The sequence below is a fragment of the Dipodomys ordii genome, unplaced genomic scaffold, assembly GCF_000151885.1.
Source record: "Dipodomys ordii isolate 6190 unplaced genomic scaffold, Dord_2.0 Scaffold73, whole genome shotgun sequence".
NCBI lineage: Eukaryota > Metazoa > Chordata > Mammalia > Rodentia > Heteromyidae > Dipodomys > Dipodomys ordii.
Genome location: NW_012267289.1, coordinates 10741465 through 10768106, shown reverse-complemented (window position 1 = coordinate 10768106; position 26642 = coordinate 10741465). Strand labels below are relative to the sequence as shown.

General features: G+C 38.1%; 1 protein-coding gene across 1 annotated transcript in view; it reads left to right on the top strand.

The window, feature by feature from the left end:
* Impg2 (interphotoreceptor matrix proteoglycan 2) overlaps positions 1-24819 on the top strand; it is a 101321-nt gene extending 76502 nt beyond the window's left edge. The window contains exons 17-21 of the mRNA XM_013024096.1: positions 9179-9247; positions 14213-14316; positions 22242-22300; positions 24129-24251; positions 24615-24819. Of these exons, the coding sequence (XP_012879550.1) occupies positions 9179-9247; positions 14213-14316; positions 22242-22300; positions 24129-24251; positions 24615-24819 (560 nt within the window). The remainder of the gene's footprint in view (positions 1-9178; positions 9248-14212; positions 14317-22241; positions 22301-24128; positions 24252-24614) is intronic.
* The last annotated feature ends 1823 nt before the right edge of the window (positions 24820-26642 follow it).

Here is a 26642-nt window from a genome sequence, read left to right as displayed (position 1 = left end):
GAGGTCTTTTGTTGTTCCCTATGATTTTTTTAAATTGTTTTCTCTGTCTCAATAAAGAACTTCACTGGGGTTTTGATGGGGATTGAATTAAATTTGTAGATCCTTGTTAGTATGGCCATTTTTACAATATTAATTCTGCGTATCCATGAACATGGAAAGTCTTTCCATTTCCTGGTGTCAACTTTGATTTCTTTCTTCAAATTTTTATCCTGTTTTTCAATTTTATTCTTTATTCAAATTTGCAGTTTGTGCTATAATGATCTTTTATTTCTTTGGTAGGTTTATTCTTGTATATACTTGAGGCTATTGTAAATGGAATTGTTTTCTTGATTTCCCTCTCTGCTTGTACGTTGTTGGGGAGGGGAAAACTGGGAGAGAGTGAGGCAAGTGATGATATTGTCCAAAAGGAAATGTACTCTGTGCCTGACTTATGCAACTGCAACCCCTCTGTGTTTAGTGTTTTCAAATAAAAACTTAACATAATGTAAAGAACTGCATGGAAAGATCATGATATGTGGTCCACTCATTGCTCTCCTTCCTCTGGAAAGGAGCAGGCATCTCCATGTTGGGACTATGGAATGAGTATATTTTATAGTTAGGCTTATTGGAGGGAGGATGGCAAGGGGTAAGAAATTGGAAGAGGTGTATGATGGTCTGGGTACTTTTGCCCTCTCACATTCACATTCCTTGAGAAGGCTTGGAGCCTACAAGAATCAGATTCATGGGGCTGGGAAGGTGGCTCAGTGGTAGAGCACCTGCCTTGCATGCCGGAGGCCCTGGGTTCGATTCCCCAGCACCACATAAGCAAAAAAAAAAAAAACAGCCAGAAGTGGCGCTGTGGCTCAAGCGGTAGAGCACTAGCCTTGAGCTGTAAAGCTGAGGGACGGTGCCCAGGCCCAGCGTTCAGGCCCCACGACCGGACCCCCCCCCCAAAAAAAGAATGAGATTCATGCCCTTACAATTTATTCAGCAATAACAAAGAATTAACTTATATCAATTTCAAGGAATAGATGAATCTGGAAACCATCATATTGAGTGAAGTAAGTCAGGCTCTGAAGAAAAAGCATTACATTTTTTTCAAATGTAGAAAAGATAAACATATCTGTGAATGCACATAGGATTATCTGTGCATATACGTGCATATATGTGGTATGCATGTGTGAGCTATTAACAAAAGTGACTATTAGTGCGTTGAAACATATTCGGGATGTGTGTATTCGTAACAGCAGAACAGATCGATGGAGATGGGAATGGAGGGTGAATATAGTCAATTTACTTGATGCCCATGCATGAAAATGGAACGAAGGCACTTTGTGAGGCTGGTTTAGGAAAGAGGAAGGAGGAGGAGAGAGAGGGACACAGGGAGGTGACTGACACGGACGCATTATATACATAAGTGGGAATGTAAAAAACAACTGATTATAATAAAAAAAGAGGCCTAAGGAGCCAGATATGTTGGCACACACCTGGAATCCTAACCCTTGGGAAACTGAAGCAGGCCCATGAGTTTGAGGTCAACCTAAGCTACTCAGTAAGATGCAGCTTAAAAAAAAGAAAGAAAATTGTAAAAAGGGGACGAAGAGCTTATGTACTTCTTCCATTACATGAGGCTACATAAAAGTCACCATCTATGAAGAGCAAATGCTCACTTGGCACTGAATCTGCTCACATCTTGACCTGGGACTTCCCAATCTCTGGAACTGTGAGTAGTAAAATTACATTTTGTAGGAACTACTATTTTGTCACAACAGCCCAGACTCCAAAAGGAGTTTAAAAAGATGGACAGCAAATCATACTTTTCATTTAGGACTGCATGTGAAGAACTAGACCAGTGGGCCTTGCAAAGAATCTAGGTCTGAAGACAAGCATGAGAAGTGAATGAACCATGGTCTCTGAGGACCTGCCTATATGAAATGAAATTGGGGGCTCTGCTTCTTGACTTGGCTATCTCTAGGCTTCTTGTTTTCGTGTCCTAAGAAAATTTATGTACTCTTAGAGCAAAAGAGCAGATGTGTGGTTTGGTGAGACTTTGGCATATGGCATTCACTGCAGACTGTGAAACACACTGCTTTTGTTCTCTATGATCCTCAGTTTCAGTGCATTTCCATTACCTGATGTCAGCAGTGAAAAGAACTTTGCAACAGAACAAAGATATTATCCTCTTCACATTTCTTTTATGTCCGCCATACTCATCTCAGGCTGCCTCTCCTTCCATTTCTCTGAACACACACACGCACACACACGCGCGTGCACGCACACACACACACACACACTTAAATTGCATAGAGATATTAGCAGTTTGGATTTGCTATAACTTTGGGAAATTTAATTTGTAAATCCCCTCCTTCCCTCTTAATTTCTTCAACGACGATTCTTCAGATCAAGGTTAAGGAAAAGGGGGACTGGGAGTGTAGCTCAGCGGCAGAGTGCTTGTTTAGCAAGTACAAGGCCCTAGGTTTGATCCCCAGCACCACAAGGAAATTACAAAAGCTAATAACGTTGCTTAAAAAAAGGCTTTGCCGGGCTCCAGTGGCTCACGCCTGTAAGCCTAGCTACTCAGGAGGCTGAGAATTGTGATCAAAGTCAGCCGAAGCAGTAAAGTCCGTGAAACTCTTATCTCCAATAAACCACTAGAAAACCGGTGGCACTTTGGGTCAAGCAGTACAGCGCTAGCCTTGAGCTGAAGAGCTGAGGGACAGCACCCAGGCCCAGAGTTCAGACCCCACGACCGACAAAAAAAAAAAAAAAAAAAAAAGCTTTTTCAAAAAGATTCAGAAACAGTAAATTTCTCTCCTCTCTATTGTTAATCTTTGTTTCCAGATGCCTCAATCTTTCTTTGTCATCTTAGAAGATGTGTTTATTCTCATCCATTTTCATGAAGTAGAGACTCAAGGCTGAACCCACGAAATCTGGGTCCTGGGCTGCACCAGGGTCAGATGACCAAAGGCTAACAATGCATTTGGACGTGCTTCTATCCTGAAGAACTCTCAAGAACTCTGATGTAGTCACGTTTTTGGCTGTATGTGACCATGAGTTCATTCATGCTTCATGAATGCAGGGCTCCTTTCCTTTGGTATCAGGTTCTTTGCCAAAGAATATGGTTACTATTGGCTTGGGGACCCGGTATAGGGGTGATTTTTCGGCAATCCTCCTCAACCTTCTACTTGTTATTGGAGAACGTTCAGACAATAGACTTGGTTTTGTCTGTTGTAGTATATTTTTTCCCCCTGTGGGTTGCACTTTTATGTTTTTACCACTAATGTCTGCTTTTGTAATCTTATCTCTTCTTTTTCCAATTGAATTTCCAGTGTAAGTGACCAAGTTTTTGTCTTATTCATGATGGTAGGATGCCAGATTTAGCAAATAAAACACAGTACACCCATTCAAATAAGAATTCCAGCTAAACAGCAAATGATTTTCACTATAATTATATCCCCTGCAGTATTTTAGACATATCTATGCTGCATATCTGAAATACAGTGTTAACTGGGTGTTCTGTATTTTGTCTGGTGACAATGACTTTCATCCTTTAGAGTTTTTACCTGATGAATGAATTTTAAAAGGAAAACATTAGTGTTGTGTATTTCTTTTAGAAAATTTAAAATTATCTTTAAGTAGTTGTACAAGGAATTTTCAGTTCAGCATGTCAACTCTGAGTGCAATGCATCCTCATCAATTGTTTTCCCCGTATCTCTCAACCTGACCTTAACCTTGTCAAGTTACCTGAGTCAATTTTCACATATGCATATTGAATATGATGACTGTATTTTCTCTTCTTTACTCTCTCCTCTTGGCTGTCCTGTCTCACCTTAGTTTCACTCCCCTTCCACAAAACACATTTCAGCTTCTGTCTCTGTCTGTCTGTCTATCTATATAGCTTACTGATCCACTTGTCCTTTGAAGGGTATCTGGACTGTTTTCATAAATTGGTTTTGGTGAGTAAAGCAACAATAAACACAGGTATGCAAATGTCTTTACTGTGTCCTGACTTGTAATCTTCTGGATAAATGCTCAAGAATGGTTTTGCTGGGTCATAGGGTACAGCTATGTTGAGATTTTTGAAGAATCTCCAAACTGCCTTCCATAGTTGCTGCACTAGTTTACATTCACACCAACAACATTATAGGGTTCCTTCACCCCCCCCTCTCCCGCCCTTCCACACATCCTTGTCAGAGTTTGTTGTTTGTATTCTCTTTCTGGTGAGACATGGGGCTTGCACTCAGGGCCTGGATACTATCCCTGAACATATTTGATCAAGATTAGTACTCTACCACTTTGAGCCATAGCTCCCCTTCTGTTTTTTCTGGTGGCCAATAGGAGATAAGAGTCTCATGGATTTTCCTGCCTAGGCTGGTTTTGAACTGTGATTATCAGATGTTAGCCTCCTGAGTAGCTTGGATTACAAGTGTGAGCCACTGGGGCCCAGCCTCCTGTTTGTGTTCTTGATGATGGCCATGCTTACTGGGGTAAGATGATTTCGGTGTTGTTTTAAGTTGAATTTCCATTATGGTCAGAAACATTGAGCATTTCTTCATGTGCCATTTTTAATTCTCTTCTGAAAAGTGTCTAGTGGCTTTGCTCATTTACTACCTGAGTTAATGATTCTTTGGGGGTTTAATTTTTGAGCACCTTCTGTATTTTAACATATGGCCCTTGTCTGAGATATAATTAGCAAAAGTTTTCCCTCATTTTATAGGCTTTTTATCTTAATTACTATGTTCTTTACTGTGCAGGTACTTTTTAGCTTGGTACAATCTCATTTGTCAATTCACTCTTCAATTTGCTGAGCCCTTGGAATTCTACTCAAGAAGTTCCTGCCTATGCCAGTAAGTTCTAATGCTTTCCTTATGCCTTCCTGTCATAGTTTCAGGGTTTCAGGTCTTACATTGAAGTCCTCAATCCATTTTGAATTGATAATAGAACAGGAGTACAGATAAGAATCCATTTTCAATCTTCTACATGTGGATGTCTAGTGTTTCCAACACTTATTGAAGAGGCTGACTTTCTTTTCCCCCAACATATATTCTTGATTCCCTGGTGAAATGCAAGATAGCTTAAGTATATAAACCTATTTCTGGATCTTCTAATCTGTTCCATTGTTCACAAACTATTTTTGTGCCACTACAAAGCTGTTTTGGTTGCTATAGCTGTGTAGTAATGTTTGAAGTCTCCACTGTGATACCTCCATCAATGCTTTCATGCCCCACCCCGCAAGGATTGCTTAGGTGACTTAGGCATTTTTTAGCTCCATAAAAATGTTCTCTCTCTTTGTGAAGAATGACATTGGGAATTCATGGACATCGCATTGAGTTTGGCAGTATGGCAATTTTCATGATATTAATTTACCAATCCAGGAACATAGGAAGCCTACTTCTTGGGGTCTTTTTCAATTTCTTTCTTCAAAGTTTTATAGTTTTTATTATAGAGTTCCTTTACTTCCTTGGTTAGTTCACTGGTAGGTACTTCATTATTTTTTTTTAAAGGCTATTGAAATTGAAATTGTTTCCCTGATTTTCCTTTTTATCTGCTCATTGTTGTTATAATAATGATTATTATAATAATGATTTGTGTATTGCTTTAGAGTTTGGAGGTGGAGTCTCTAAGGTCTTTTATTATTTTTTTCTTAGGGTTCTTTAGATACAGGATCATATCATCAGCAAATAGGCATAGTTTGACATCCCTATTTGGATCCTTTTATTTCTTTCTTTTGACTTGTTGCTCTGGTTGAGAATTCTAGTAGTATAATTAAGAGGAGTGGGGTGGGAGAGTAGACATCCTTGTCCTATCCCTGATTTTAGAGAAAATAGTTTTAGATTTTTCACCATTTTTCAGTGTTTGGCTGTAAGCGTGTCATAGACTGCCTTTATTATGTTGAGGTATATTTCTTCTATCCCTAGTTTACCTAGAGTTTTCATCATAAAAATGTTTTATGCAACTATTGAAATAATCCTATGACTCCTATCTTTGGTTCTGTTAATGTGCTCGACTAAGCTTATTGATTTACATATACTGAATCAAGTTTTGCATCTTTGGGATGAAATCAACTTAATTGTAGGGTATGTCTCCTTTGATTAGTTGTTGAATTAGGTTACCAAGTATTGTATTAAGTAGTTTTTCATCTATGTTCATCAAATAGATTAGTTTGCAGTTCTCTTTTTGTTGTGTCTCTGTCTTGTTTTGGGATGAATGTAATAACACAGGCTTCATAGAATAAGTTTGGTAATGATCCCTCCTTTTCTAGTTTATGGAAAAGATTGAGTAGTATTGGTGTTCTTTGAAGGTCTTATCGTATTCAGCTGGGACTTGGATTTTTCTTTGTCAGGAGTTTTTTTTTTTTATTGCCATTTCAATTTCATTACTTGTTATAAATCTGTTTAAATGGTTTATATCTTCTTCTTGGCTCAATTTTGGTATATTAAGGTTATCTAGGGATGCATTCATTTCTACCAGATTTTCCATTTTGTTGGCATAGCGCTTGCTAAGTATTCGGTTACAATGCTCTGAATTTCACTCATTTTTGTTGTGATATTCCCTTTTCACCCTTAATTTTAATTTGCTACTTCTTTTAGTCATATTGGCTAAAGGTGTATGAATTTGATTTGTGTTTTCAAAGAACCATCTTTTTTGATTCTTTGTATATTCTTCTAAAGTTTTATTTGTAATCTAATCTTTATTTTATTTATTTCTATCCAGTTTTGCTTTGGTTTGTTCTTGTTTTTCTAAAAGCTTGAGGTACATAGTGAGAATATTAATCTGGGATCTCTCAATTTTGTCAATATAGGCATTCATAGCTACACACTTTCCTTAAAGAACCACCTTTACATTGTGACAAACTTCTGGCATGTTATCTTTCCATTACCAGGAATTTTCTTATCTCTTTGATGACCCACTAATTATAAAGCAATGTGTTGTTCAGTATCCATGCGTTTGAATATTTTCTGGGGTTTCTTTTGCCGATAAACTCTAACTTTTATTCCATTATGGTTGGACAGGATACAAGGAGTAATTTCAATTTTCTTAAAAGTTTTGAGACTTTTTTATGACTTAGAATTATTTAGGAGAATAATTCATGCTTTGTTTCTGTCAGTTAGATAGATCTCTTATAGACAATGGTTGGTTAGTTGTTGCCTTTTTGATCCATCTTGCCAATTTATGACTTTTGATTAGGGAATTGAGCCTATTAATATTGAGTGATAGAATTGAGAAATATACAATTGACCTATCATATTCCTCACAGTTTTTATTTTGTATCTATCCCTACTTTTCCTATGTTTATTTACTTAATCTAGCAGCATCTATTTTCTCCACTTTCTTCATGTTCATCTTGATCTTTTGAGTGTAAGATATTTTTGAGTATCTTCTGTAGTACTGATGTAGTGGTGATAAATGGTTTTAGTTTAGTATTTCCCTGTAATGTTGTTTGTATTTAGGTTATGTTTGCTTTAGCTAGCCACTCTGCTCTTTCTTCAATACTTTCCAGACATAAATTCAGTCTTTATATTGAATCCTGAAATTCTTGCAAACTCATTTCATAATTCTTGGACTTTTTGTATTTTTACTTCTTATCTCTGTACTGTATCTCCTTTGTTGTCAAACATAGAATCTAGTCTTTCATATAATCTATTCTGTTGGTGAAGATTACAAGTTTTTGATGTAGAAAAGTAAAAGTTCTGTATAAATGAGCTTATATTTGGAATTTGATGTGCCCAACTTAATCTTTAGGCTCTGTGCATGGTGTTCTTAGTTTTGCGTGTGTGGGTTGTGGGGTTTGAATTCTGGGCCTGGGAGCTGTCCCTCATCTCTTCAGCTCAAAGCTAGCACTCTACCACTTGAGCCACAGAGCCACTTTACCACTTGAGCCACAGAGCCACTTCTGGTTTTCTGGTGGTTAATTGGAGATGAGTCTCACGGGCTTTCTTGCTTGGGCTGGCTTTGAACCACAATCCTCAGATCTCAGTGTTCTGAGTAGATAGGATTACAGGTGTGAGCCACCAGTGCCCAGCTTGTGCATGGTGTTCTTTATGCTAGGAATTGCCCCTTCCTCAACCCTCTCCCTCTCTTATTCTGGTTCTTTCTGCCTTGCCTACCTTGCTTCTTTAAGATAATTTTTTATTGTAAAGATACTGTAGAGAGGGGTTACAGTTACATGAGTAAGGTAATGACTACATTTCCTATTAAGCATTATACCCACTCCTTTGTTTTCCCCCTACCATCCCTTCCCTTCTCACCTCCCCAACTCCTCCCTCTTGTCTCACTTCTTTTTTGGGGGGGGAGTCTGGTCATGGGGCCTGAACTCTGGGCCTGGGCACTGTCCCTCAGCTCTACAGCTCAAGGCTAGCATTCTACCACTTGAGCCACAGCACCACTTCCGGCTTTTTTCATTTTTGCTTATGTGGTGCTGAGGAATCAAACCCAGGGCCTCATGCATGCAAGGCAAGCGCTCTACCACTGAGCCACCTTCCCAGCCCCATGCCTCACTTCTTTTGAGTTCATTTCAATGTTCCTTTGGCAACCTTTACTTAACTACACAAATATGGAGAGGCCTAGATAGTTTTTCATCTGCTTGGAATGAGCAGCTGTTGAAGGAGTAGAAACTACATCTTTGGAGTGTGGGCCTGACACTCAGATTTAGTTGTACCATCATCTGTAGTGTGTGGTAACTGGGCACTATTACCATATTAAGTTGGAGGGGAAAACACAGACGTTAGTTCCCATACCTTCCAAGACACCAACAATTCCTTGAGTATCTGAGAGGACTGGAGCTTCAGCAGAGTAGATGGAGAATAATGCTAGCAAATACTGCTGCTGATATATGGTCATTTTATTTTTACCCTCTGGTTGGTGTGGCCTGAGAAACACGGACTGTATTCATATTTTCTCATGTCTCTTTTTAGAGCACTCATAAATACAGATAATGGCTCATTCTTCCTCCTGTACTCTACAGGGCACTTTATAGTTTTTCTATGAAATTAAATCACAGACTCTGAAGGAGTGGACAACTTTATGAGGCAGAGGAAAATCTGATAAACTATCCTTGTCCTCATTCAAGCAGGTTTATGAGAATGTGTCACAGAAGGGTGTTATTCACTAGTATTTTCAGAAGAAATGATTTTCTTCTCTATTTTAATAGAAAAAGACTTTTCAGATAATTATTTACACTTTCTTCTAATTCAAATAGATTGTGATTACCCAGAACAGGAAACGCAGAGCCTTCTTCCTGTTGGGAATTTAGGGAAAATGAAGCTCAGTGAGTTAATGATTTCCTGTAAGATGGAATACTTTTCTCTTTACCATCGACTACATTGCCAACATCTACTTTTTCCCACTGAGATAGTAAATTGAGGAGAAACAATTTTGTTTAGTAGAATTATTGTACATTTCAAGATAACTGGTAGCTTTGTACTGACACAAAAATAGGCTGGAGAACCTATGGAAGAGAATAAAAAACCCCAAAATGAGCCCATAGACCTATAGCCATCTAATATTTGGCGGAAGTGGCGCTGTAGCTCAAGTGGTAGAGCACTCGCCTTGACCTGAAGAGCTGAGGGACAGTGCCCAGGCCCAGAGTTCAAGCTCCATGGCCGACAAAAAAAAAATTGTGAGCGTTGGTGGTATAGTGGTGAGCATAGCTGCCTTCCATCTAATATTTGGAAAGGAAGCCAAAAATACAGTCTGGAAGAAAGACAGCTTCTTCAACAAATGGTGCTACTGGACATCCACATGCAGAAAACTCAAACTAGATTCCTGAATATCACCCTGCACCAGCATCAACTCAAAATGCATCAAAAACCTCAATGTAAGACCAGAAAGTATGAAAGGTTTGTGTGTGTGTGTGTGTGTGTGTGTGTGTATGTGTGTGTGTGTGTGTGTGTGATGTTTTGTTTTTGAGAATGAATTGAAAAGTAGAGATTAAGTCCATCAAAATGATGACAAGCAGAAGGGTCCATCAGCTGCACCAGACATTGATAAATGTGAACTAAGCCACTAAAGGATGGTGATAAGAGGGAAGGAATGAAAGAGAAGGCGGGAACAGCTGATACTAAGCAAAAAGAATGAAATGTACATGTCACTTGATATGTGTAAGGTTAACCTTGCTGTATATCACCTCTAAAACCACAATAAAAAAGGATTACAAATTAGTTTGTAGAGATCTGATTAGGCCTCAGTGCTACCAGTCATTTTTGTCATAGGAAAGATTGTTTTAATAGTCAGCATATTTTCATTTGATGCAGTCAGCTTTTTGCACTGTGTCTGCCACTCACATGTTGAGCCAGTGGTACTTGCTTAGATGTGTGAACCATGAAGAGAGCTTAGTATGGCCAGACTGATCCAGTGGTAGTATATGAATGTTGTTCTTCTTTTCTTTACTCTTATTTTTACTTTGTTTAAAAACAAAAAAAAGCATATGAATAGACTTCATAAAAGACACTAGTTCTAAAAGCAGTTGCCAACAAAAACCATCACAAAGGAAACGTTGATTTCAACTTGATAGCTCTGAGTTCCTTCATTTACTACTTCTTAGGTAGGTTGTATGAAGTCAAGGTGAGTAAATTTTGGATGCCAAAAGATTTCAAGACCCAAGGACCTCTCATAACCAATGTCAATGGAAAATTCTTTCTTTGAGATTGTCTTGTTGACGTATCCTGTTTAATCCACTTGGCCCCTCTGTGTCATACTTGTAAAATTCTTTTACTAAATCTGGGTAGACGTAAGTATAGTACTACTTCTCACAATATCTGTGTCCACAGGTGATTCTGGAGGAATTTCTACTTTTTAGCAGCTATTGAAGTATGTGTTAGCTCATGCTGTGATGAAAATATGCTTACTAGTTACAATTGCCTGCCCTTTAGCCATAGATGGGAAGAAGCGATACCATCTTTATTTTCTGTTGTTTTCTACTTGGTTTGATGCTCAGGATGTTGCTAAGAAAGAGCAGCCTGCAAGGCTATGTATACCACAATCTATTACTCAACCTGATAGCTGTCCTGCCATCTGTTTTTCTTACTCATACTTGCTGTCACCATCTGTTCTGGCCATTTTTGTTCCTTAGGATAATGGCAAGTCTAGCCTCTCATAGCTACAATATTGCTATGGTCTGCTACAACATATTTCTCTTACATTTGTTCCTCTTTGAAAGTTAAGATAGACCATCGGTGCTCATGACCATTAGTCCCATGGTAAGCTCACATTTGGAGTATTTCATATTGTTGATTTCCTTTCTATTTTTTATTAGCATATATTAGTTGTAGATAGGGGTTTCACTATGATGTTTCAATATATGTATACATTGCATTCTAATCACTGCCTTGTCATTCCCTTTGCTACCAATTCCCCTTCTTGTAACAATTTTAACAGGTTTTGTTGTTTTATTTTCATATGTGTGTGTATAATATGTTGAAGGATACTATTTTAAATATCTCCAACAAATGGAGAAGTGCATGCTTCCTTCTTGGTGAAAGTTATTTGTTCCTTTCATCCCTTTTAAATTTCTTTTTTTTTTCTCCTATGCACTGGTAGCTCATGTCCATGATCCTAACTACTCAGGAGGCTGAGATCTGAAGACTGACATCTGAGGTAAGCCTTGGAAGAAAAGTCTGAAAGACTCTATCTTCAATTAACCAGCAAAATACGAGACTGGAGGTTCTGTACTTCTGAGGACTATGTTGATATCCTTTCCCTTAGATCACGTCTAGGTGGTCTCTTTGTGTGATTCATAGGTGATTAATGGAGAAACTTATTGGACAGTTTGAAACCAAATTACATTGTTCAACTTAAACAGTTCAGGAACAATTATAACTTCCTGTCAAGTTTCTTTATAGGGACCTTTTCTGGCATTCTGTCCTAATCAGTTTGGCTCTCCACACAGATGAAGAAGGATTTGATATGTTACCCGAGCCATTGTTTTGTTGATTATTCTGTTCTCTTGGTGTGAGCTGCCTTACAGGCAGTTGAAAGGTATACTCATTATAAAAAATAACTTTCATTTGCAATGTGATTATTAATATTTGACTACAATATTCAACAATTATCACTGATGAATTTAAATTACCAATTACTTAAGTCATCACGTCTTAATCATGCACATGCTGAAGGTCTAGCTTGGTTATTTATTTACTCACTTTTATTGTACATGCTGAAGGTCTAGCTTGGTTATTTATTTACTCACTTTTATTGTTAGTTAAACTCACATTTGCTCACTTCTGCTTCTGTTTTACTGTCTGCTTCTGTTTATTACTGAAGAACAAACATTCAGACTACAATTGGCATTACAGAGATAAAAGGATAGTCTGGGGACTCTTCCCCCTTCAGGTTGTTGATAAAGTTTTCAGCCAGACTGTGGGGGTAGAATTTGGCAAGACTTGTGTTCAAAATTTCTTCTTCTGAGCCAATTGGCAAGTGATACCATCAAAGGATTCAAGAGTCTACTCTAACTCATTGCAATATAAACACATACATCCACACATGACATTTATTTTTTACTTTTCTATGAAATATTGTGGTTATAGAAATCTCTTGGTAATACTAATTAATAAAGCAGAGTACAATATATCCTTTGCTTGACATATTATTGTTATTTTTAAATAGAAGACTTGTTAAATGTGTTAATGTCTTTTTGGCACATTACCAAAGTGACCACGTGGGTAAAAATATATCTGATGGTATTGGAAAGAAAATTTTAGACCCTTGCATTGGTGATTGAAAAGACCCTACAGTAATTTGGGAACTACTAAAAGTTGTCAAAGACCTCAGACTGGCACATTGACATCCCCTCAAATTTGTTAGAAAGGAAGTCTCAGATAATTGATATGTGTCTGAGAAGATCAATCTGCATTTTAACAAACTTCCTGAGTGATTTGTAGGTGTGTTAAAATTTGAGATATGCTTGTCAAGGAGAGAGTTTCTTTAGAAGAATATTTCCTTTAAGTCGTCACAGACTTCATTTTTCTTTCTAAAAATGAATCTGTTTTATAAAGAGAGATTTATTTTAAGGAATTTGTCCACATAATTGTGGTGAGTTGGCAAGCCCCAAATCTGCAGGGCAGGCCAACAGGCTTGGAGATCCAGGAAAAACTTGCTGTTTGAGACCAAAGGTGACCCAGGCTATTTATTATTTAAAATGCATAGTACATCCCTGACCACCACTACCACCACCACCACCTCCTCCTCCTTCTCCTTCTCTTCCTCCTCCTTCTCCTCCTTCTCCTCCTCCTCCTCCTCCTTTGCTGTACAGTTTGAATTTGAAGCCTCTCATTTGTTTAGCTTGCTTGTGCTCTACAACTTGAGTCCTACTTTCAGTCCTGCCTTTTGCTGGTTATTTTTGGAGATGGAATCTCTCAGACTTCTCTGCCAGCTAGCCTCAAATAATTATCCTCTGAATCTCCTAGTTATTCCGGAGAACAACTAGGATTATAGGCATGAGACACCTGATTGGATCTAATCATCCAGTCAAGTGAAAGAATACCATAAAAATGAATTCTAAGACATTCCTTTCACCCACCAATCATCTATTAGTTAATTCTGGCTTCATCTTAATCGAAATAGCATTTTTGAGGTCTTAATTTTTTTCATTATTTATTCAGTTGTAACCTGAAACATAATGTTGAGTGGATGATCTGAGATGAGGCTGACAATCATTTTGGCCACGTGAAAATGGTAACCCCACAAGATTAAGACTTTTGGTTCTGCTCATGTGTGTGTGTATTCTAGAACCTGAGCTTGTGGACCAACAAGGACAAATGTGTTATTGCTGGTTTGTGGCACCACTTTTTCATTTCCTGCAATGTTGAGGGACGTGAAATAAAATAACAGTGACTAGTCTTAACTATTTTTTCTGACCAGCTACTTTGAGTCTATATTGATAATGTGAAATTAAGATGTAGGCTTGGGCATAGTTGTATATATCAATAATCTTAAACCTTAAGAAACTTAAATAGGAGGATTGTGAATTGAAGGTCTATGTGGACTAGAAAGAGCCTGTCTCAAAAACAAAACAAGGAAACAAGAAACATAACCATTGTGCTAAACTAATGCTCCATTATTAGAAGCAGGAATGCATTGTGAATTACTGTATTTTTCACTCAATTTTTTCTTTCTAAAGTCATGACAAATCAGTACTTCCCATTAATGAAATCTCTAGCAGTTCTAACAATTCTAGAAATTTCCTAGAATCATATATGCCTCTGTGGTCATTGATGTGGGGGAACGTTCTCAGATGCCGTGCTCTGGTTTTCTGGACTTGTTAACCTGATGCCTACCTCTGTACCTGTCTGTGCTTCCCTGATTGCAGCTCTGTGTCAGCTTCTGGAGGAGACTGAGGTAAGTTAGGAGACATATTAAGTTTTCATAAAGTTCTTGCTTTCTCAACTAGTAAAGCAAATATAAAAGTTCTATTTATTTTACTTTTAGGTTTATTATTTTTAATATATTTTTAGATTGTGTCCATTTACTTTTTCACAAAGTATTTATAAGTTGGACATTATTTTCCTGAAAGTTTTCTTTTTCTTCTAGAATATAGCACCTACTGTAGATTTAAAAAATTGAATACAAATGGTAAAATTTTTAAAAATTACAAATGAATTGAGGATGGAAAATTAATTTTTATTGAATTGATTACTACTCCATACTATGTTTAATAGTGGAACATTGCATGAAATTGTCATAAACTAAAACAAGGTAAGTTTTCTCTTTCTTTCTCTCTCTCTCTTTTTTCTCTCTCTCTTTTTTTCTTTCTTTCTTTCTCTCTCTCTTTCTCTCTCTTTCTTTCTCTCTCTTTCTTTCTTTCTCTCTTTCTTTCTCTCTCTCTCTCTTTCTTTCTTTCTTTCATTTTTTATGCCAGTTTTGGGGCTTGACGCAGGGACTGGATGCTGTCCCTGGCTATTTTTGCTCAAGGACATTATTTTACCAGTTGAGCCACAGCTCCACTTCTGGCTTTGTTTTTTTTGGGGGGGGGGAGGGTGGTTAATTGGAAATTGATCTCCAAGACTTTCCGGCTCAAGTTAGCTAAATCTCAGTTAGTTAAATCTCAGCCTCTTGAGTAGCTAGGATTATGGGAATGAAGCCACCAGCACCTGGCCCATAATTTTCAATATATATGCTTTAAATTTTTATATGGCAATTTTCAGTTCACAATATTTAGGAATTTTACCATCAGGTACATGTACATGATTAACTGCATACAGAGGATGGACTATGTTTCATTTTCATTCTACAGTTTCAATAAACAGCTCTAACATTAGAACAAATGCTGAAATCCATGTGTGATGTTTGGCAACAGCAGGATTTTTCCAGTTGTTTTTCCTACTAGGGGTGTCAAAGATGTTGAGTTACTGAAATATCTTTACTACTTCTTCTTGGAAAGTCTCATAGCATTTAGAGCAATTATTATACCTCAGGAGTTTATTACTTTATAAAGGAACATAAAGTTTTAATGCCATTTAATAAGACCAACAATGGTAAAACTGAATTCTATGTTCCCACCCTCATATTGTTTAGATCGTCATCACATTTTAGTACAAGTAAGAAACTTTGGACTCTTAAATGTGATTGAAATATTGTGTTGAGTCTCTGAACACATCCACACACATAGATCCTCTCTCAGAAGCAGAGGATGGGAGGTCATTTGTGAATATTCTGATCTCAGACTGTTTCAAAGTATTTGCTAACAAAGTTTATAACAACAAAATTATTTGGCCACCAAATTAGTTGATGTGAATTGCTTGTTTTAAAAAAATATTCAGAGATACTAAACTGGTACTAATTAAAGAAATTATTTTGTGTACAATGTAACAATTAGAACTCTCTGTGATATATTTTTATTTATAGAGGGTTTATAAACATTCTTAAGTAGAATATCATGCTTTTATTAGCTCTTACAATCTTTCCTAATATATTCCCCTGGAATAAATAAAAGTGTCCAGACAAACATAAATAAAGTGCTTAGTTACATATTGGTAGATATTAGAAGGTTAGAAAAAATTAATGAGCTTTCACTTCTCACTGTTTTTAATTACACAATGTTTACCAGACTCAAAAAGCCTCTTACATTTGGCTTTTTCTAAGACAGTGAGGCCTCTGTAGGGAGTAGGAGGCTGTGAGGCAAGTGGTGCCTATTGCTAATCACCAGAAGTCCAACACTGTGTTCTCTGCACTCAGATATTAGATACCATGAAAACAGTGATGCAGTCACGCACCGAATGAAACAATGCTTCACTTGTCTGCAGAAAGTCAGAGCATTATCAGTATGCTCTACCACAGACAGCAGCTTTCTCCAGGTAGCTTAGTAGGACTCATTCATCAACCTTCACACCCAACTTGTGCTACACAATAGGGACTCTTCTAGATTAGGGATGGATCTATCAGTGAGGTTGTGGGAAACACAATGAACATGAGAAGGTATGGAAAGGTATTCCCAGACAAGGCATGAGGCCCAGCATGAGCTACCTGAGGACTCTAGATTTTGGCTAACGTAAATATTCTTGGTAGCATGTTGGAACCAAAATACTACACACAAAAGAAGAGGCACGGAAAAATTCTGTGTCCTACTACAAACATTGGCATTTATATCATATTTGTAAGATGAAATATAATTAATGCTCACTTGAATAGTATAATTGAACGTAACTCCCTTGACTCATATTCCTGTGGATTTCTGGGGTAGAGCTTACAAAAGTCTAACAGTACATCAAAGACAGAGCTAACAGAATTAGAGGACTTTTTTCCATAATGTTTCTTCATCTCTAACCCTATCACATGCCTATTACCATGACCCCAAAGTACGGTATTGCTTTATTCTTCATTTCACTGCAGTGGCCATGTTATGATTCTGAAGCATCTAGATAATCAATAGGAATCTTCTTGACTGTGCCTCTTAAAAATACATTTTTTAAAAGAAGATACATTGCTGATATGAATTCCAGAATAGAAAAAAACGTAAGTCTATGAGCCAAACATGCAAAATTGTCATTAAAATATAGTAACATAACTTATTCCTTTAGGAACAATGCCTACTTCCCCTTCATTTTAAAGTTAACATACGAAAAAAATGTAATTTGAGGAAGAATGAGAGAGAGAGAGAGAAGAAGAAAGAAGAAGAAGAAGGAGGAAGAAGAGAAAGAGGAGGAGGAGGAGGGAGGGAGGGAGAAGAGAGGAAGAGAAATACATACCTATAGGTATATAAAATGAAGCAGGCAAAAAATCCCAAGAAAGACAATCACATTGCTCTATTTCATGGAGTAACAGCTGGGATGCTCATTTACTGTCCTTTTCAGGCTAATAAAATTTATTTTAAAACAATCTTTTCCAATACCACTATGAGAGCCAAGTTTTTTTTTTTTTTTGCTAGAAGTCAAATGACTTCTTGTAATACTATTTTGTGGACTCTGCTGATTATTTTACCATTTGGGCATAGAGCTGTAATTGCAAGAACTGTAACAATTCAACTATACCAAATTAAAGTAATCTCCTGTTATGCTGTGTTGCTGAAAACATTTAATTTCAAATGCATCTTCATTTTACTTTCCATGAAAATTAATGTCAAATTATTAAGAAAGAGAGAGTGGAGTGGCAGCTAATGTCCTGTTTTTCCCTGGTTTGGAGTATTTGTCTGTTGCCCAATTGACCACCAGTTCTGAGCCCCAATATCTCCTCTCAAACTTTCTCTTTTTCAGAAAAATCTGTTGGTGCTGGAGGAAAATGTGTCAGGCAAACAGCTGTTCTCATATTAACCCATTTAAAGTTTGATAGAGAAAAAGGAGAAAGTATCTGAATTGGTATTTTTAAAAGTCTTCCTTCTAGGTAAGATAAAAAGACGTTTACCCTCACAAATAAAGACATTTGCATTTTTTTTCAGGTAAATCAAGTACAGGTTCAGATTTTACTTCTTTTGAGTCTTCATGGTTATGTATACAGATGTTCCTAATAAGGAAATGAATCATATTGTCCCCTTTATATTTTTGGTTTTATATATATATATATATATATATATATATATATATATAAAACCAAAAATATAAAGGGGACAATATGATTCATTTCCTTATATATATATATATTTTTTTTTTTTTGGTCCAGTAGTGGGGCCTGAGCTCTGGGCCTGGGCGCTGTCCCTCAGCTCTTCAGCTCAAGGCTAGCACTCTACCACTTGAGCCACAGCGCCACTTCTGGCTTTTTTCTTTTTGCTTATGTGGTGCTGAGGAATCAAACCCAGGGTCTCATGCATGCAAGGCAAGCGCTCTACCACTGAGCCACCTTCCCAGCCCCGCTATATTTTTTTCGCTATACATTTTAATTTTTACTTGCAATTTTCTTTTTTTATTATCTTTACCTACCTGTACAAAGGAGCTGCCATTTAACAAAGTAGTTTATGAATAGAATGCATCTTGATTGATGTCACCCCTTTTAGCTATATTTTTATATTTCTCTAAAAATTGAAGTAATAAAGCTAGTCGCAAGTGTCTGCTTTGGCTGTTAATTATAATGTTTTGCGTATAAATAAATTAGATAATGTTTGCAAAATATAACAGTGAAGAAGGCCACAATAGATCTTTATTGTCTCTATTTAAGAGACGAAGAGGGACTGGGAAGGTGGCTCAGGGTAGAGTGCTTGCCTTGCATGCCTGAGGCACTCGGTTCGATTCTTCAGCACCACATAAGCAGAAAAAGCCAGAAGTGGTACTGTGGTTCGAGTGGTAGAGTGGGAGCCTTGAGCTGAAAAGCTGAGGGAGAGTGCTCAGGCCCAGAGTTCAGGCCCCACAAACTACAAAAAGAAAAAAAAAAAGAAAAAAAAAAGAGATGAGGAAACTGAAGCATAGAAAGGGTAATTTTACAGTAGAGGAGGCCCAAGTCTAGAAGTTGTTCTTTTTACTACTATTGATATACTCATTCACTCTGATAGAGCCCTTGTTGCATCTTATCTCTGGTTGGTGTGAGTGAGTAATGCCTCATTTATCCACCCTTTAAAAATGAATGACAAGGAAGGGTAACAAGTTTGACAAGAAATGCACTTATTACCTTACTTATGTAACTGTAACCCCTCTGTACATCACCTTGACAATAAAAAAAATTAATGACAGGAAACTGGATCCTGTGGAATATAATTGAATCATTGGGAAAATGGTGGGGAACGGAAAAGGAATAGGCCAGACTCCATCATCAACAGGCGAGGACTGTTTATGGAGGAACAGCTAGGGGCCCAGACCTTCCCTTGAGTTTGGAGGTTGTGCCCAAGAGTTGGGGCAGGAATTGGATTTTTATAGGAGGTCCGAGCAAGGAGGCAGAGGTTAATGAAAAAGCCACTAGGTCAAGGGAGGTGGGCGCCTTTCATCTGTGCCCACAATGGGATGTTTACAGCTGGGCTCAGTGGTTTGCCCTGCGGTACTTCAAACAAGTTCGCTCATCCCTGGGATTTTTGCCTGGTGTCAGTATGCACCTGGGAAAATAGGGTGGGGGTCAAGCCTTCCTAAACAATATAAAACATGATAGGAATGTAAAACAGGTCCTATCTTGAGGCTGGCAGGTGAATGGAAAAGGTGACTACAGTTAATGTATGTCACATTAATCCAATTGAAGTTATTTGAAGAATGTGAAGAGCAGGGATGAGAGAAATGCGGAGTGAGCCTAATGGTAAGCGTATATTCTTGGTGTGTGCAAGTAAGTATACTAAAGGATTATTGTCACCATTTTAGTCTGTTCAGGTTGTCAAAACAGAATACCTGGGTAATATGGAAATATTAGAAATGTATTTCTTATATTGCTGGAGACTGGGAAGTCTATGACCAAGGTCCTGGCAGATAGGGTACTGATAAGATATTACTCTCTGCCCTGTAGATCTATAACTGGATCTTTGTCACTGCAATCTCTTGTGGTAGACAAGGGAGCCCACTGGAGCTGCTTTTACAATTCCACTGACGAACACAGAATGCCTATGACTTTATCACTTATGTAAGGTTCTATCTCCTATCTTGTCACACGTGTCCATAGTGGTGTTGGGCATGGAGAAAGAGCAACATTCAGAGTAAAGCAGTAGCAGCTGACCCTTAGTTGCAAATTTCTCCCATGTCTATTTTGCCTTACTAAAGGTTTTGTTAAAAAAAAATTTGTTTTGTTAAAAAAATTGTTAAAAAAATTGTACTATCAACAATTATTTACGTTTCCCCACTGGCTTCATTTTCCCCTATGATTTCTTCCTTTCTTTTATTTTTTGTGCCGGTCCTAGGCTTGAACTTTGGGCCTAGCTACTGTCCCTAAGTGTTTATGCTTAGAGCTAGTGCTCTACTAGTTGAGCTGCAACTCTGCTTCTGGCTTTTTGGTGGTTAATTGGAGATAAGAGTCTCATGGAATTTTTCTGCCTGAGCTGGCTTTGAACCATGATCCTCAAATCTTAGCTTCCTGAGTAGCTAGGATTATAGGCATGAACCACTGGCTCTGGCTAATTTTTTTTTAATAAACCATTTGCCTTCAACTTTTTGGCATGATAATTAAATCACTTTGCTGATAGTCTTAAATAATAGTTTTGAATGTACTCTCAAGCATTTTGTAATTTTATAGCTACTATGAGATTTTCTCCCTCATTTCTGTGTAGATGCTGGAAAGAAAACAGTTGCTACATATTATACATTAATCTGCATGGAGCCACTGGTGTTTAGAAATATGAAAATGAGTAACTAGGTTTCCTGCATGAAAATGTGAATTTCCTACAGTAGAAATGTGAACCATCTGGTGTTCCATTGCTTTTATATACTACAGTGATAGAGTAAATGATAGTAATGATAGAACAAACTGGCAAAGGCTTCCATTCACTTACAAATTTATTCAGTCAGTTGACTTATTGAGTACCTATTAAATTCAAAACAGTAGCCAGGCGCTGGTGGCTCAAGTCTGCAATCCTAGCTATGCAGGAGGCTCACATCTGAGGATCACGGGTCAAGCCAGCCCAGGCAGGAAAGGCTGTGAGACTCCAATTAAACACCAGAAAACCGGAGGTGGCGCTGTGGCTCAAGTGATAGAGTACTCACCTTGAGCTGAAGAGTTTCAGGGACAGTGCCCAAGCCCAGCCCCATGACCGATTAAAAAAAAAAAAAGAAAAAGAGAATTCAAAACACTATTTGTAGGTCAATGGTAGTTGACGAAGTGAATGAGGTGTGCTTTCTATCATCAAGAAGCTTGTTAGCTGGATGCACTGACACACAGCTGTAATCACAGATACTTGGGCAGCAGAGCTGGGAGGAGCATGATTTGAGGCCAGCTTGTATACAAAAGGCAAGACTATCTCAAAAACAATTGGAGTGTTGTGGTACATACTTGTTATCCCAGTTACTCAGGAGGTAGAGGTAGAAGGATTACCATCTAAGGCTATCTTGGGCAAAAGAAGTATGAGACTCTGTTAAAAAAAATCTAAACAAAAAAGCAAAATGACTGGGGATGTGGATGCTTGCCTAAGTTCAGGATTCTGAGTCCAAACCTCAGTACTGCCCCGCCCAAGAAACTTACATTGCTGGGGCATAAAAATATAAACAGTAAATATAGGAAAGAGTATAAGAAAGACACAGTATAGTTTCATTATAGATCACTGTTATCTTCCTGAAAACAAGGCCAAAAGTTTGATATTGCATACTTAATATATGGTATTTAATAGAGGTTGAGTGAACAATTCATTCCAATGAGAAGACTTGTGGGGAGAGACCGTATTTGGGATGAACTATGAAGTAAGTGGAAAGACAGGGGAGATAAGAGCAACGGGGCAGAGGGAGCTGCCTGAAGAAAGCACAGGTGTGGAGAGTATTTGGATATAGTAAAACGTAGGTACCTAAAGCAAGACTGCAGTGAGCAAAGAGAAGGCTTGGAGAGACTATGTGGGAACATCAAATAGAGACTCAGAGGTCAGGACATGGGTGGAGGTCAGGATCCACTGAAAACAGGGAAGTAGATATTATAAGCCTGTAACACAGGTGGCTACTTAAAATTTGAAGAGAGTGGTATCTGTGACCACCTGGTAAGCTCCTGTGAAAGATGAATGTTAAGTTAAAGATTGACTTTAAGAGCCACATTTAAACAGTGGCAGGTGCAGCAGAAAGGAGATGGATATGGCAAGTATCTTTCAAGTAAAAGGGCTTTAGCATCCAAGGTGGTGTGGGATGAGTTCAAATTCAACTTCTATTAAATACCCAATACTAAATGTTGAGTACCAAACGTTAGGTCTTGTTTTCCAAATGCTGTAAGACCGAGCTTCTCTCCCTCTCTAGTAGGCCATGCGTGGTGGTGGGAAGGATGCTGGTACTATTGCAGAGAGCGGAGCAAGAGCAAGGTAAGAGCAAGCACTCTGGAGGAAAGCATGTTACTCTGTCTTCCATTCAGCTAATGTTGAGCTTGATGTCCAGGGCACACATTTTTGGCATTTTGAAGGAAGGGGTTGGGGAAGGATAATGGGTTACAGACTGGAAGTCTTTATTGATCTAAATTTGGCATGATCGGAGTATTTTTCAAGTGACAAAATTGTGAACATTACAAAGAGTTTCTAAACAAGCAGTAAAATTTTTATGGTACAATGTAGTACTCAATATTTTCTCTTTGAGTCATTTTTTTTGCCATGTCATTTAAATCCTTCCCTTCTCTTCTTTCTGCATCCTGAAGGCCATTAACCAAGGAAGGAATGCTGTGTGTTCTGAGGTTTCTAATTCAGTTTTGCTTTGTTTTTTAAATTGGACTCCGAGGTTCAAACCATGTATCACTATGGTATATGCCATTTTTTTCCTCTAGTGAAGACTGGTGGCAAGTCACTAACTTAGGGTGACCAGATGGTATTTCATAATGAACTCTCATTAAAAGCAGGTTTTGAGTAGAAAACCCTAATATTGAAAACAGTCCTGGGCACTGGCCCTTCGGACTAGCATCTGCTGTAATCCCAGGTTCCCAGCTGCTTTGAGGCTTTGCTTTGCATTTTTGTGCTCCCTAAAGCGTTTTCATCTACCAGCATGCCTTTGGCTTTCTTGTCTTTTTGGCTTTGTTTTTAATTAGTAAGATAACATAATGACAAAATTCACCCTCATAACTGGTTTTAAGTGTCTAGCTCAATAGTATCATGTTCACACACTTGAATAACTGTTTGAGTTGATATCCCAAGATGGAGTCCTCAGAAACAAAGTTTCCCCCTCCCTTTCTCCTATTCTCATCTCTCTTACAGAAACTAGAATTTCCCTTTCTAGGACAAGGTCATAGAAATTAGAACTGCTTTTCCTCAAAGCCAGCCAAAACACATAACAGTAGCATTCTAACTTTGTCTTCACCTTTCTAGTTGAGAATTGATCAGAAAGAAATTCTCTGATCTACCTTTTTTTGATTATAGGACACAAGAACCTCCCCCCAGAAATAGTCCTGCACCAGAGGTAGGAGAACAGGGTGCTACACAGAGAGGACAGGAAAGAGTCTGGACAGGAAGAATCTGAATAGGACTGGCTGGATCACCAGTAGCTCATACCCACTTTGTCCAATCTTTCTTGTGGCTGACCCTGCTTTATTGGGAGGCAGGAGAATGACTGGTTCCAAGGTTTTCAAAAAACGAATCAAACAAACAAAAAAACCCTACAGTTCGTTCTTGTGTTGTTGGGCCTTCAACCTTCAACCTGAGGGCTTCCCTGTCACACAAAATTATGAGCTAGTACATTTGCTCTAACTTTTCCTTTGCTTAGCGCCAGTTTGTTCTAGTAGAGTAAAACATTGAACCACCAGAGGGGGAAATTTGAACTTCTTGATACAGCCAAACTCTAGAACTCTTCATCTTGCAAAACAAAAAACTTGTAATCATTGAACAACTTCCTATTTCTCCTGTGTGAGGATTTTGGAATCACAATTGATAACAGAATGTACTAAGGCGAATAGGAGGAAATTAAGATTTGTTATGTGCTCCTTAAAGGGAGTGGTAGGCAATTCGGGCTGGAGAGGAATACTGCTGCAGCTTTGGTTTGGAATGAAGCAGACTTTTGTGTGATAACTTTGGATTTTTCTGATTGGCTATCTCCTTCTCTCTCGGACTTGTTGGTTGGTTATTCTTTCCCCTCAGATTATGGGTTGTATTTCCTGCTCCTGGAAACATGTTGCATGCTCAGTATCTAGACTCTCATCATTTCATATGCTAGACACTTGGCTTCTTCAGACTGCTATGCTTCCTTAAGGGAAGGCTTCTTCACCTTCTTCCCACGGGCCCTGACAAGCATCATTCTACTTTCCGACTCCTTGATTGACCACTCCAACTACCTCAAGTAAGTGGAAACATACAGTAGATGGCTTATTGTGATGCTTTCCGGGTTTTGGTTCATCTCCTGGAGTGGTGTTTGAACTCACCTTAGGCTTCGTCCCTTCCTGTATTCACTGATGAGGATAAAGATCCAGACTTCAGACCCTGACTGGTATCATGCTGAGCCTATGCCAGCTCTAACCCTTGGGAAACTTAGATGTCAGGAAAGAATACTTTAACCACCTGTAACCCCCCAAATTCAGTCTGCTCTAATTCAAATAATGGAACTGGAAGGAATCCCGAGGTTCAGAGAATTCGGGCTCCAGTCTCACAACAAAATGGCCTGCCATTTCTAGGACTTTGTATTCTTTTTCTCCTCTTCACACAGATCTGCAGACAGATTAAATACTAATGGCAAGAATGCAAATCAAAAGACCTTAAACAAGACTATTCAAGAAATTGAGTTAAACACACTGGAAAAACAATCTCACCCTAACTTTGGCATTTACATTACACTTTACACTGAAGGCCATAACATGTTTTTTAGCTACTGTCTGAACAATGAAGCAAGTCTTGTGAAAATTACAGCCTGACAATTTAATCTCCCACAAGAAATGTCCCATTGGATGGCCTTGTTTGATTTGAAACCAAAGATGTTACCCTTGAGAACTTAGGTCTTAGGAAGATTGTTTCATAGTCTCAGAGGAGTCTTTTTGATAAAAATGCAGGGGGTAGATCTATGAAGGGTGAGCTTACCCAGCTCAAGTGCACAGGGGAGTGGGAGAGTAGAATCTGTTTTTAGGGCATGCTGAGTAAAATCTTTGCCACACAGGCAATGCTTCACATATCCGGCTAGCTCTGTTACCCATCAGAACTTAACACAATGCTTAGTATTCATCTGGAATTCAATAAATATTTGCTGAGTGCTTTTTAAAAAAGGAATACATATGAGATCATTCTTTTTAGTTTAAAACTTCCAAATGCCTTATTTGTCAGCCTACGCTTTGAGTCCATATCTGTCATCTGTCATTGTTAACGCTTAAAAAAGCAGCTTAGTACATTTAAGTAGCACTTTCAGGGTTCCAAAGAGTTTATCCCTAGTACTATACAAGAGAAGAAATGTGCTCATTACCTTTCTCATGTAACTGTAACCGCTCTGTACTGCATCTTTACAATAAAATAAAATTCAAACAAAACAAAAAGAAAAGAAAACAAGATTCCAAGGATATTAAAGAAGTACCAAAGGAGCTGGGACCTGCGTCCCCCACCCAAGTCACTGAAGCAATTGGCATCATTCATGATCTACCAATTTAACAGTTTGTTCCTGTCACTTCATAAAATGTACGATTGGAAAAGCTAGCATACAGCATTTTAAATGTGGAAGGGGGGAAAAAACCACCCCGAAATACCTAGCCATAATAGTCTTTTTTTCCTACTTCATAGAAACACCAGGAACTGGAAATATGCTGGGGCTGAAATCACCCTGAATTCAAGCAACTGGAACTGGATAGCAATCATTCATCTCCAAGGAGCTAGGGCCCACTGTCATTTTCAAATGAAGGTGCTCTCCATAAGGTCTGGTCCCTACATACGAAGCACAGTGGTTCTCAGTGGGGACTGGGAATAAGGATGAAAATCGAGGTAACACTTTGAATGTTAACCTGGCCCTGAGCCACTCCTGTAGAAAATCATCTATATTTTGTTTTTGTTTTTGAAGCTGAAAGTAGAGCACATTGGAGTGTACAAAGAGAAAAACAAACATGTCTGGGTTTTTTGTGTTGTTATGGTGTGTTGATGACTTGGCAGGGAGAAGCGCTATTAAATAGTAAAGCAGACTGAATAAGGTAACTCCGATACTCAGAGTTTGCAGCAGGTTTTAATTTTCATAGGCAAATTTCTTTTTCCTGCCAATAGCTTAGGTCTACTTTCAACATCTGTCTCATCAGCCTTCACCTTGCTAGTTTCATAGTATGTCATTTCAAGATATTTGAGAGGAAGATCTTAAGGAAGTAGGTGTAAGGCACTACCTATGTCGTCTTGTTTCATGTCAAAGTTACATCATTTTACTTATCTACTGTGACTGGTGAATTGTGGGATTTAAACAAGTTGAAATCACCCTTGTGAAATCCTCAAGATAAAGTGCTTGATACAAAGTTAATTACTTACTTTCCAAGTACCATTGAAGGTAAAAATGCAGGAGGAGAAATACCAGGGGTTTTGCCACCAAGAGTTTTCAGTTTAGTCACAGAGTAAAATTTCTGTGATGTGAGTTAACTGTTTGGTTAATAATTAGTACAAGAAAAAACATTTTTTGAATTCAAATACATCTGGGAAGGAAAACACAGCTAAATGATTTATGGAGAGGATTTTTATTAGTCTGACTCCACATTTACTCTCTCATCTTATTTTTATTTAT